This window comes from Linepithema humile, chromosome 7, assembly GCF_040581485.1.
Source record: "Linepithema humile isolate Giens D197 chromosome 7, Lhum_UNIL_v1.0, whole genome shotgun sequence".
Lineage (NCBI taxonomy): Eukaryota > Metazoa > Arthropoda > Insecta > Hymenoptera > Formicidae > Linepithema > Linepithema humile.
The window spans coordinates 15,748,075-15,761,109 of NC_090134.1; the positions used below are offsets into that span (position 1 = coordinate 15,748,075).

The 13,035-nt window shown below is 27.3% G+C and overlaps 2 protein-coding genes across 5 annotated transcripts; one reads left to right on the forward strand and one right to left on the reverse strand.

Annotated features, from left to right (window-relative positions):
- LOC105678465 (sodium channel protein Nach-like) lies at positions 1-9,483 on the forward strand. Its single transcript, XM_012377843.2, has 10 exons — positions 1-409; positions 3,344-3,550; positions 3,640-3,811; positions 6,908-7,062; positions 7,234-7,339; positions 7,456-7,762; positions 8,255-8,305; positions 8,683-8,869; positions 9,085-9,191; positions 9,292-9,483. The coding sequence occupies exons 1-10, from the start codon at positions 255-257 to the stop codon at positions 9,423-9,425; spliced, it is 1,581 nt and encodes a 526-aa protein (XP_012233266.1). The 5' UTR covers positions 1-254; the 3' UTR covers positions 9,426-9,483.
- Positions 5,038-12,997, reverse strand: LOC105678455 (caspase-3). Of its 4 annotated transcripts, none has more exons than XM_012377821.2 (8): positions 12,818-12,991; positions 12,102-12,710; positions 11,300-11,562; positions 11,042-11,234; positions 10,704-10,829; positions 10,229-10,366; positions 9,857-10,042; positions 5,038-5,096 (listed from the first exon to the last, which is right to left on the reverse strand). In XM_012377821.2, the coding sequence occupies exons 2-8, from the start codon at positions 12,658-12,660 to the stop codon at positions 5,053-5,055; spliced, it is 1,509 nt and encodes a 502-aa protein (XP_012233244.2). In that variant the 5' UTR covers positions 12,661-12,710; positions 12,818-12,991; the 3' UTR covers positions 5,038-5,052. The 4 variants fall into 4 exon arrangements, 3 of the variants coding, with proteins under 3 accessions (XP_012233244.2, XP_012233252.2, XP_067214765.1); XM_012377829.2 differs by lacking the exon at positions 12,818-12,991 and having other exon boundaries at positions 12,102-12,463; positions 12,616-12,710; XM_067358664.1 differs by lacking the exon at positions 5,038-5,096 and adding an exon at positions 9,056-9,456.
- Between the last annotated feature and the right edge of the window lie 38 nt (positions 12,998-13,035).

Consider the following 13,035-nt stretch of genomic DNA (forward strand, 5'->3'; position numbering starts at 1 on the left):
CGATAAAATCGCGACTAGAAAAGTTGAAATTATCGCGCGCCGATCGAGGGAAGGTCGAATGAATTTTTTATGCCCACATCGTATGTATTGTTGCACTACATACCTTCGCTCGGTCTGATAACGAAACAGTTAACGCTTTAACGTACCTGCGAGAAGAACGTGTCACGCCGCATTTTTACTTGCGCTCTTCTCGTTAGATTATTATATCAAAATTCGCGTATGTGTGTGTACGTTTAATAATCATTCAGTTAAACATGAAAAAGGTCAAGATGCAAAGTCAAGAAAAACTGCCAATAACAGAAGCAAAATTTTGGACTATTCTGAAGAAGCAGGCTGCCGAATTTTGTCACGAAACCGGATTGCATGGTTACAAGTATATCAGTCAAACTCAGCGCACTAAAACGGAACGGTATGTATAGCCTCCTTAATTATTTATATACTTATATATTTAATATTATTAACATACATTCACAAAATATTCTTTTAACACATTTACCGAAGTCGATCTTAGTCAACTCATATTAATAATTCAATTTTCTAAATGCTTTTCAACTCGACTACGCACACTTTGCTTTTAAAAGAAAATATATTTTTTATTATAGAAATAATTTTTAATTAAATTAATTTCTAGTTGAAGTTAGTAAAAATAATATTTTGTTATTAGCAACTTTAAAAGAAGGCTTATAAAGGACCCCGCACAAAACCACGGGAAATTACATTTCGGTCAAATTTTTTGAAACTCTGGAGATCGATAGTTTATGATCCCCTGAGAAAAGTCTGTGAGTATGAAGCCCCACAAATCAAATGTTGGGCCTCCAGAATCATTGGAAGGGTCAAAAACTGCCAAAAATCGTTTATTTTAAGTAAATGAGTTATCAACTGTACTGCTCTTACCTGCTTACCTGCGATTGTGTTCAAACATGTACAGTTAAAATATATGAAAATGTGTGTGTGTGTGTGTGTGTGTGTGTGTGTGTGAGTGGGTGGGTGGGTGAGTGTGGGTATGGATTTGTGGGTGGGTGAGTGTGGGTATGGATTTGTGGATGTGTGTGCGTGCGTGCGAGCGTATTTAATGTAATTACTAAAGTAGACATAAAGAACAAAGACATAAATGCTAGTTCAATTGGCGTGAAAAACATGAGGTACCGGCGGTAACACATGCGTATTATATGTACAATGGAATCTCTCAATAATAGACCTCTCAATAGCGGATTTGATCCCTTCCATGCTCTAAACCATACATGTTTATCACATTTTAGAAACAATTGAACTTATCATTTAAATACTTACGCACGCACATACGTACACCACACACACACACACACACACACCTATACACACACACATTTTCACATATTTTAACTGTCATACATGTTCGAACACAATCGCAGATAAGCAGGTAAGAGCAATACAGTTGATAACTCATTTACTTAAAATAAACGATTTTGGGCAGTTTTTGACCCTTCCAATGATTCTAGAGGCCCAACATTTGATTTGTGGGGCTTCATACTCACAGACTTTTCTCAGGAGATCATAAACTATCGATCCCCAGAGTTTCAAAAAATTTGACCAAAATGCAATTTCCCGTGGTTTTGTGCGGGGTCCTTTATCACGAATTTAATTTCAGCAGTAAATATAGCAATAAGAGCGCGATTTTGTTGTGATATTTCACGTAAAATTTAGATATTATTACGCCCAAAATTGTCATAAAAAATGCAATGTAGAATATTAATGTAGAAATGTAAAAATTTCAATTAGATAGAAAGATTGTAGAGGGATGTTGATAACATCTCTATGCTATGCATTCATTAAACTACACCTGTTTAATATTTAATTTTACACATTTTTAATTAAGATAATTTATTCAAAATAAAATTACTGTAACTTTTGCATATTTAAAAAAATTTTATCTTGTCATCAAATCTTGTCTTGTATGTGTATTAATTAATTAATGGTTAACTAATCCTGTTCGAATTATTTTTACGACCGAGTGAAATGCTTGCCCTATCTTTTCTTATTTTCTCATTAAAAACTTTTCAATTTATTAAATTTAATTTGATTAAACAAAATTATAATATTGACACATTTAAACTGTATGATTATGTTTTGAGCATTAATCTCTTATAAGATAAAAAACATTTTTCAATATCTGTTATGTATACTGGATTAAAATATTTTAAAACACTTTAGTATGGAAAAAAATCAAAAAATAAAAAATATTTTTTAAAGGATTTGATTAAATGTCCTTTTTCTTTTCATGTGTGACTTTTCCTAGTAATTGAAAATAATAAACAAACAATAAAAGACAAAAATTTAGTGCACATAATGCTCGAAACATCATACTATGTAAACATTTCAATATTGTAACCTTGCAATCGATATATTAAACACAAAAAGGCAAAAGCAAAGAGTATCTTTGTCATTTAACTTTTATGTCACAGTAAGTGCTCAGCTGCAAAAGCAGGCAATTTAACAGAACATTATAGCTCATCAGATATTCTGAAAATGATTGGAACAACATTATATTCACAATTTCTCGCGACATGCGATGAGCGATGAACATTATTTTAAAAAGAAGAATGTAGATATTTTATATATGTATATAAAACAATACTACGATACACAAAATTATAGCAAGGATCTGACGAACTGTGCGATCGAATGGAGTATACAATGAAATATTCATTTACTATATTTAAGCAGTAAGATTTTTCTTATTGCCAATTTATCCATATTGAGTTCTGTAACTCTATGTAAATATCCATAAAATAAACTTTCTTTCTCGCATTGTTCTTGAAACACTGAATTATGTTTCGAACATAAACAGAAACAAATAAATTAAAATTGGAGAATAATAGAAAATGGGTTTTACTTGAGCTCTGCTACAATATATGTACTGTAGCTTTTTAATGTAAAAGTTAGTCAAGATTAAAAATAACGAGATTTATAACGCGCAATAATAACACAATTATAAATTGAGGATTATTTATACAAACATCATGTTTAACATAAAAAAAATTAAAAATGTACAAAAATGTACATTTAAAAAAATTAAAAAAAAAATAGATATTACAGAAAAAAAAAAAAAAAATAGAGATACTAAATTATGATAAATTATAATTAATTGCATAAATCATATTTTAAGACATAAAATAAGGCATATTTTGAAACTACAAATTCATCAAATTATTTGAAAAAGTAATAATTTTGTAAACAATAAAAAAAATGTTGTTAGATGTTTGCAAAAACATTTCTCCCAATTTATATACGTATGCATAAATTTTGTATTTAATGAAATTAAAACGGCGACAATTACGAATGTATCATCGGCAAATATTTATAGGATTATTTGGGCAATAGCTGTACTTGCGTCGTTATCCTGTGCTCTCGCTTTAATTGATAAGTCCTGGAGTTATTACTCCTCCCATCCTACCCTGACAGTCATCGAATCGACGCATCATGGTATATGGAATTATCCGTTTCCCGCAATAACGGTATGCGATATTAATCGCATGTCTTATAACCTGACTAAGAACTTTGTCGAGAATTTGTGAGTATTAGGCGCGTTTCACGTTTGTAAATAAGAGTTATTTAGAGAGTGATTTTTCTTCCGACTATCTTAATTGCATTTTTTTACAGAAAGACACCAGCTAATGTCTCGAAAGAATCTTTAATTCAAGAGATGCGGTTGATGAATGAATTGATAATACCGGGAATATTCGGATCCAATGCGGACGTTGAAAGAAATCTTACTCGTCTACAAGACATTATAGATGACAATAAATTGTCTATTATCGAAGTGTTAAACTTGGTGCGTACTAAAAATATTTTATCGTCGCATATACGTGCACAATGCTGCTACGAGATTCCCGGATAGATTTGATAAGATTTGTTAATTTGATTTGATAATACTTGCAATAATTAAAATATTCCACATAATTTCACAATACGCATGTCCTAAGAATTGTGTCTAATAGTGCTATCAATACCGGCTAACCGGGTATTCAAAATATAATAATTACACACATGTATTGCATTGTAGTTGCATAATTAATACAAAATTATCGTATATAATCGTATTACATGTAGAAAATAACATTATAAAAATTCATAATTTATAATTTATTATTTATATTATTTTTTTATATGTAATACGATTATATGCGATAATTTTGTATTATCAATGCAATTACAATGCAATATGTATGCAATTATTATATTTCGAATAGGGAATTATATTTCCGGATGGGTAGTCAAGTAATATCCTAGATAATCGGGTATCCGTGTAATACCTGTCTACTCGAGTATCCGGTTCTATAAATGACAACACTAATGTCTCTTTCCAAACTTAAATGCGTTTGATTTGAAGCAATAAGATATTTAATACTTCAATCGTATATTTAGTCAAATTGTAAGAATGTCACGATGTTAATAAGCTTAGCAAAAAATGAGGACCGATTGGTGAAACGCATGTCACAAAAACGAATTGATTATATCAATTGTTAAATAAACAATTGTATCAATATCATTACCAATATTTTGCCATATCAATAAATTGTGCATTTAAAATTAGACTTTGACAATTTTTCTTATTTTTTGTAGAAATATTAAACAGTTATACTTATTATGTAATAAGATTAAATAAAAAATGTATTTGTGCACATTGAAATTGTATTTAACGTTATATTCTCAAAATATTTTCAAAATTTTAATTCCTAAATTCCATTTTTTATTATTTATATCTACATAAAATTTTCTTTTCTATATATATATGTTTGAATAATTTATATTTCCAAAGTTTTGTAAAAGTTTTACGACTCAACTGTAATAAATTGCAAAACATAATTAGTATGAAATTAAACATTGCTTACTATTAAAGTAATGATAAGATAATTTTATTATTTACTTGTGTAATTGCAAATCAATAAAAATGTGATTGTTGAAGCACAGTTTTTAGCACATAAGCAATATTGACAAAACAATATTGACATAAACAATAAAAGATATCAATATTTTGCGTGATTGTAACGCAAATGTATTAAATAAATTTACTCACCAATCGTTGTACTCTAGCCAAGTATGCTTTTCGGCTATACCTAAAAAAATCAATATATATATAAATAATTATATATTTTATGTATATTATTTTATTTATTTATATTTGTTTTATTAAATCATTTTTAGTTTAATTAAAACAAGCACATACAATAAGTTGGAAGAATAATTTTTATAAAACGTTTCAATAAATATTTTTAAACATCTTGTATTAATAAAAAATTTTATAAATATATGATCACCATTGTGTATGCGTGTTACACAATTATATTTAAATAATTATACTCACTAACTGGAGCATTGTAGTACTTCAACCGCTGCAGATTCTGCTTTGGTTCTGGTTGGTTGTTCGCAATCAGATCCATCGAAAATTGATGAATACTTATGTATCGGAAACTCACACTTATTGTAGTTGGTCGTATTTCACTTTCACTTTCACTTTTTACGGATTTATATTATAAATTTATTATATCGTAACGCAAACGTGAGATAAAGATACACACTGTATTGCCCTTGCGCACATAATTATAGATAATACTGCTGCTGTACACGTATTTAAAATGAGCAAAATAAACAATGATCATCTTTAAAATGGCGGTTCTGCCGTCCGAAGTTGCAGACTATAGACATGCGCATAGTAACTTTTCGTACTCAATTTAATTCCAACGAGCTCAATTTTTCACATATTATATTTAATAGAAAGCACATCGTGTGTTTATTTAGTAATACATACTGTATTTATGACATTAAAATGTGTACTTTTTAGGGTTATAAACTACGTACCGAACTAGCGACGAATTAACCGATGAACGCGAGTATTCACGATTAACGTGAACACTCGCGATAAACATTACGTTTCGGCAATCACCCGTTTTTAATCGATGTTTTTGGCAAAAATTCGGACTTGTATACTTTTGATACGGATTGATAAACATACGGAATAAACATACGATTAATACGACACGTTCGCGCTCTATATTCCGAACTTATGTATGTAAAGGTCATGATGACCGGAAGATGGCATGAGTAACATCGATATATCTAACATAAGCGTTACGCGAATTCGTGAATTGGCACAACTAGCCAAAATCTGAACTTTTACAAATATTTAATAAAACATTATTAATTATTGTAGTTCGTTGAAAAGCGTATAAGAAACATTTGAATCTCATCGCGACATTTTAGCCAATTATGATATGTGATATTCGACACCAAAAAACACTGTAATCGTACAAAACAAAAGTATTCAACATTTACTAGAAAACTAACCCTTGAATTCCGCAAACCAAAATTTTTGTTCGAGAAATCGCAAAACAAATATTATTACATATTATATTTTATATACACAAAACCGGAATATTTGACATTGTTTGAATCGTATCCAAAATTGCTCATAAATTTTAATTATTACGCAAATTAATCAAAATTAAAATGTTTAAACTTACGATACGTTCATGCCTGCGTTTGGAAAATAACTGCACTTCTTTATCCGGATTTCGATAGAAAAGTACGCGAGAATCGTATCTCGATACACTATTGCCAACTTTATGTTATTTTTGCGCTTGATTTAAAAAATTACTTTAAATACTATTGTTATTTTGTTTTATATAAATTTATACATAAATTACAATTATTATACAATAATTGAAATATTAGTTGTTATATCGTTTATAATGACAAAACAATTAAAAAAAAATGCGAAAGAAAAATGAAATGTTGTGTTAAAAATATATCAATTAATTAAATTATATTAAATGTTATTAATACACTAATAAATCTGTGTTCATATTTATTTCGAGTTTCAGGATTTACAAAAAGTTTCAAAAAAGCTAATTACAGTGACTTTTTTCAGATAACACATAACTGTAGTACTTTTTTAACAATATGCAAATGGAAAGGTACAGCTGATCGATGTGATAGATTCTTCAAGCCAAGTTTATCGCGAGACGGCTTGTGCTGCAGTTTTAATTATTTTACTTATCCAGACGAGACGATATCATCCGACAAGTATAAACATTTTCTCAGGGTTGAATTTTACATTAGATAGGCGATATTTAGAATTTAAGAAGTATTTGAGGCTGTCTTATATAGAAAAAGAAAGAAATAAAAAAGAAGAATAATATCAATAGAAAGAAGTGCTGTGCTGTATTTTTTGATTAATATAAATTTTTGTTATAGTATGGTAAAATCTGCCGCTTGTGGTTTTGAGACTGGCATGACTATAATTGCAAATTCTGAACCTAGTGATTATCATGCTGCAATTATTGGAGCATATGGAGTAAAGGTAAATTAATTAATTTTATTTTCACTTATCTATATTATTTAAAATCACTTTAATATATTTGTATAACTGATTTTTTCAACTATAAATTTCATAAGTAAATATATTGTATATTGCAGGTCATGATACATTACTCATTCGATTATCCGGATTTTAATTCTGAAATTCAATTGGTACAATTAAATAATCAACATTTCTTAAGCGTCAATCCCTCGGAAATGTATTCAACACCCGAAGTGAAGAATTCGGCGATTTCTACGCGACAGTGCATATTTAACGAAGAAGATGATAAAGTAATATTTCAAAATGTCAAAGAGAGGAATTTAACTTATATAACATATTCGTATCACAACTGCCTTGCAGAATGTCGAGCTAGCATTGTAAGGGCAAAATGCGGTTGCATCCCTTATTACTTTCCACAAAATAGTAAGTATACAGAATGTGTGAATTCAGAAACACACAAATAATGATAATGAAAATTACTGCTTATATAAAAAAACTTATTATATATAAACATCTATGTTCTATTCTATTGTGAAATCTATTATCAAAGAATAAATTTTCACTCATGAAAATATGATCTTACAATGTTAGACAAGACAATTGTTCTTTCAGACAAAACTTATCAATTGTTTTAAATATTTGTATAGAATTCATATAAATTAAACCACATATTCTTAATTTTTTCTTTTTTATTAATGTGGTTGTATTGTCCATTTTATCGTCAGCAATACTGTAATTGAAAGTGCACAAAACAAATATTAATAGTTAGCAAAATAGAATAGAACACTTAAAATGATTAACATGTATGAAATGATATTTTGTAATTAGTTATTGTGAAATCTTCAATTTCCCCTGCAATACACGCATCACTGTGTATATGGAACACTAAAATAAAAAGTAAATACTTTACTTCAGGTACCAGAGTGTGTAATCTTAGAGACATCAAATGCCTGAAGAAATATAAGTGTAAGTGCGTAAGTACATACATACATCTAAAGGTTTAATTACTTAATTCCGAAACTTTCAAATGTATATTGTGTTTAGCAAAATTCAATGCTACTTTAATGCTTCTATTTTAATCGAGCAAGAACAGAGGCAAGAATATTAATCCCATACATGCTAAAGTCCAATTTCTCTATAACAATGTAATTTAGGTTCAAGTTATAATATTTTATGAAAACAAATACAATAAAAAAAAATCTTGCATTAAAAATGATTTTAGGGAAATGATTTTTGAATTTGAATTGGCAAGCAGAGAATAAGATTAGGTGTACAAAAGTTACAAATATATTATATCATTTCACACAACATTTCGAGTATGTTGCTTTATGTATCTTTTACAGCGCTTTTCGATACTTCATGGCCAGAATTGAAGCAAGATTACAAAAATCTACCAAAAACACATAATATCAGAGGACCTTGCGGATGCATACCGGACTGTACACTATTTCGTTACCCCATAGAGAGCTCCGCTGGGGCTCTCGATCCTACTGTTTATTATAACAATGGCAGTTTTTCAAAAAACCCTCGGTAAAAATGTAATTTAGTTAAATATTCAAAGTTTCATTTTTTACTATTTTCAAGAATTTTAAATTAATTTTTATTGAGTATAATTGATCTTAATTTGCATCAGTATTTTCAGTTCTTCTGAATTAAATATTTAATAAATATATTTATATTTCTATTTAATAAATTAACGGCATTAATGGTCTAAAATTTTGCTAAATTTAAATATATTCTTGCAGTAACGCTTTTAGCATACAAAATCATAGTATAATACATGTATTCTTCAACGATTTGGTCGGTTTTCAATTTCGACGGTCAGTTAATTATAGTTGGCGCAATTTGTTTGGTAAGATAAACATATTATATAAAATTATAAAATATAAACGTCTATAATCTATATATAATAAGAAATTCAATAACGATATTAATTTGCTTAATATTTTCAGCATCATTTGGTGGTTTACTAGGATTGTTTGCTGGTTTCAGTCTTATGTCCATCTTCGAATTTTTGTATTTTTTTGTAATACGTGTGATAACTGATGCATGCATCAATTCAATAAGACACAGCAATACATATTAATATATTATAATAATTTAAAAATGATAAAGATCTAGAAATAAAATCAAAATTAATTAAATCGCCATCGGCTTTAATGCACCTTTTCCTATAGAAAGAAGTTTTTATATATCTGATTTAAAAAATCTAAGCTTTTAAAATGGAAAATAATAACTTTATTTATAATTAATGAGTTTATGATACATTTTATTATAAATTTATTATAAACTTTATTTATAAATTCATGAAGAAACAATAAACAGATTTTTGCACTAACCTAATACTTTATCAATTTAAATTTATATACTTAATTTTTATTACACTGTAACATTTATCTCTTCTCATATTTTAAAAAATTGATCCATAAAGATAAATTTTTCTCATTTTTATATATATATATATATATAAATATATATATATATATATATATATAAAATATAATTAGTTAGACTTACTTTTTAATTGAAAATCTACATGCAAACGATCCTGACGTATCTCTGGTAACTGTGCAACATGATTCCCATCTAATGTTCCTCTCTTTTCTTGCACGGACATCATTACTTTTCTAACACATTCAAAGAAAGTAAGCTGATTCCCATAATTTTTGAGAACATTGCAAACTTCTTGTATGAACCATGAGCCTGAAAAACAAATTATAGAATATTAGACCATATATTTCTATCATATATTTTTCGAAATTTTATTTTATTACATATTGACAGTCAACAATCAGTAACATTAATAGACTAGTGAAGATTGCAAGGTAAATTAAGAAAAGATAATTTGGTAAAAAGAAATAAATATAAGAAATAAAAATGATTGTTTACCTTTTTCTTTATGACGTATTGAGAGGAAACCTTGCATTGTCGACATAAATATGAAAAAGTTTGTAAATTGCCGTATATCTGCTGATATATGTTCAGGATCAGATAAACCATCTGTTGCTAGACGATTATTTATACTTCCTGGAAATAAAATCTATTACAATATACTTCAAATAATATTTTGCCATTAAATAAGTATATTGAGATTTATTTTTAAATATTGTGTGTGTGTGTGTGTGTGTGTGTGTGTGTGTGCGCGCGCGCGTGCGCGCGTGTGTGTATATATAGAAAATTTAAACATTATGCAATACAAAAAGTTTTCAGAAAATTTTTTGTCTTTTAAAAATATGAAAAAGTTTTGAATACAAACAATGCTTAAAACTTTCTTTTGTGATGCATTCCTCTATTTAATTTCTTCAAATATGTATTCTTTTTGCTTTTATAGAAATTTATAAAAATTTAATTTTTGCTTTATTACCTCGAATCTTTCCTTGACAGGCTTGAATAAGAACAATTTTAATAACATCTTTTAACTCCATGCAACAAACAGCTTTTTCAATTGCTTCCAATGAAACTTCTTTCTCATCTGATGCCATTACGCCTCCTGTAATATAAATTCATTATTTATCAATCATTAAATAAACACTAATTACTTCAACATCATTAACTAAAGAATAATTAATAAATTTGTAATGTTCTCATTGTTTAATTTTTGAACATACATATCTTATATATTTCAATGCATGCAAAGCTAAATTTTTTAGATTGCTATATTGCATGTAGTTACTGTTAATCTTATTAAAATATTATCCTTACCTTTATATCCATGACTTAAAATGCAGAGAAATAAACAATCGTAATTATTACCATGGTCTTTTGAAATATTTTTCATTTTGTTTAACATTTCTTCTCTTTTCAAATTTGTATATATTACAATTTTAAACCCAAACTTTTGAAATGTTTCAGATAGATTTGTACAATCAGTGTTTGTGCCAAATCGTGTTTCATACTGAAAATATAATATATATATATAGAATAACATATATAATTTTTTATATATATCAACATCAGTACCTCTTTTTCAAAATACATTTGATTTATAATAACACACAATCCACTATCAATAAACTTCTTTTCACAATAAGAATGCTCTTCTGTAAAAGATCGCTCTTCTAAGGAAATTGGTTGAAGATGATTTTTGCCATTTGTCCCAAGAGAACCATGATTATCAACAACATTTAAAGAATTTTCAAATTTTTGCAAATCCAAATAGATTATTTTAGAATCCTCAAATTTTTCCAAATGTTTTAATAAATTTTTCATTTTTGATTTTTTATCTAAAATGGAACATGGAAAATGTAAATATAAAATACCATAACATTCCTGTAATCAAAATTCAGTACTGCTTATTGCTAAATTCACTGCATCCTAATTTATTTATTTTTTTAAATTTAAAACTTTATTGTTTTTTAAATAATATTCTTAGAAATATTTAAGTCTTTCATATAAAAAAAAATTCAATAACGTAGAATATATAAAATACAGAGAAAGAATATACTAAAATCAATTTTTAGCAAATCAAAATAAAATAAAGTAGTATTTATAAAGGTTATCTAAACTATATAAATTATCTAAAACTAAACTTTTATATTAATTTACATTTTATCACTCTTCAAGTTTTATCATAGCTTTAAAAAAAAAAATAAATGTTGTTCTATGTACATAAAATACTTTTAAGTACATTTTGACATAATTTCAGAACAGAATAATCAGAAAGTTTCTACATTTTAGAATTCATTCTACATTTTCTACATTCATGTAGATAAACTGTCACACACACAAACTTTTTGGATATTAAATAATAAATTAAACATACCTTTGGAAATTGTAATATATCCAACTTGCATCCAATAAAGTATATGCAATTCAAGATAATTTACATCGTTCAGCAATGATTCATAATTAGAGATATCAGATTTGACATAGCTTAATAACAGTTCCTGTTCATTTTCGTTTAAAGATTCACATAATTTATATAAACATTTTGCAATCACATTTATATTTCTTGAACATAATCTGATGTTTGGAACATAATATAAATCTAATTTGTCAAATCGTATGTTCAGTTTCCTTATCACTTCTCTGTTGTTCAAAATAGATAGTGCTTCCATGATTTTATCTTGCCAATTTTTTGGATAGTTTTCTACATAATTTGCAATTATGTATGCATTTTCTGTCCTTGTTTTTTGGAAAAGATTAATGATATTGTGAAATGCATTTGTATAATCTTCTGTTATCAAAAATAATATAGAGATCTTCTCATCTATATCAAGATCATCTTCTATCTGTCTTAAAATGTCTAAATTTAATTGTTTAACTGTTTTAGTTACGTTTTTAGCTATGTATGGAATTGCATCCACCGTCAGCGACATCATAAATTGTCATATATCACAGTGTATATCACATTAATGACGTTCCTATTTATCTGAAAAAAAATTATTTATTAAAAATATCTTATTATATATCATTTTGTTCAATCGTGATAACTACAATATAACACAATATTGGTCTACAAAATATTAAAATACTTACAAAAATTAAAATTTTTTATGGAAAGTTTTTTTGTTCCTTATTTTTATATAAAAAATGGGATAAAATACATAATATATAAAATATGCGCACTTAAAAAATTATACAAAGTTTTAGGTTAATTAACCTAAAGTCTATTTACACAACTAATGCACAGTAACGCATATTGCATGTGAATAGATGAATAGAAGTGGAAGAGATGACCAATCGCGCACTCCATT

What these genes read in the sequence shown, in the direction of transcription:
- LOC105678465 (XM_012377843.2), top strand. Translation starts at nt 255, where the DNA reads ATGAAAAAGGTCAAGATGCAAAGTCAAGAAAAACTGCCAATAACAGAA. An exon ending in GAGACGATATCATCCGACAA is followed by an intron (nt 7,063 to 7,233) that starts GTATAAACATTT and finishes TTTTTGTTATAG; the next exon opens with TATGGTAAAATCTGCCGCTT. An exon ending in AGTTTTTCAAAAAACCCTCG is followed by an intron (nt 8,870 to 9,084) that starts GTAAAAATGTAA and finishes ATATTCTTGCAG; the next exon opens with TAACGCTTTTAGCATACAAA.
- LOC105678455 (XM_012377821.2), bottom strand. Translation starts at nt 12,660, where the DNA reads ATGATGTCGCTGACGGTGGATGCAATTCCATACATAGCTAAAAACGTA. An exon ending in ATATATTACAATTTCCAAAG is followed by an intron (nt 11,563 to 12,101) that starts GTATGTTTAATT and finishes GTTCCATTTTAG; the next exon opens with ATAAAAAATCAAAAATGAAA. An exon ending in TTTAAGTCATGGATATAAAG is followed by an intron (nt 10,830 to 11,041) that starts GTAAGGATAATA and finishes TTTATATTACAG; the next exon opens with GAGGCGTAATGGCATCAGAT.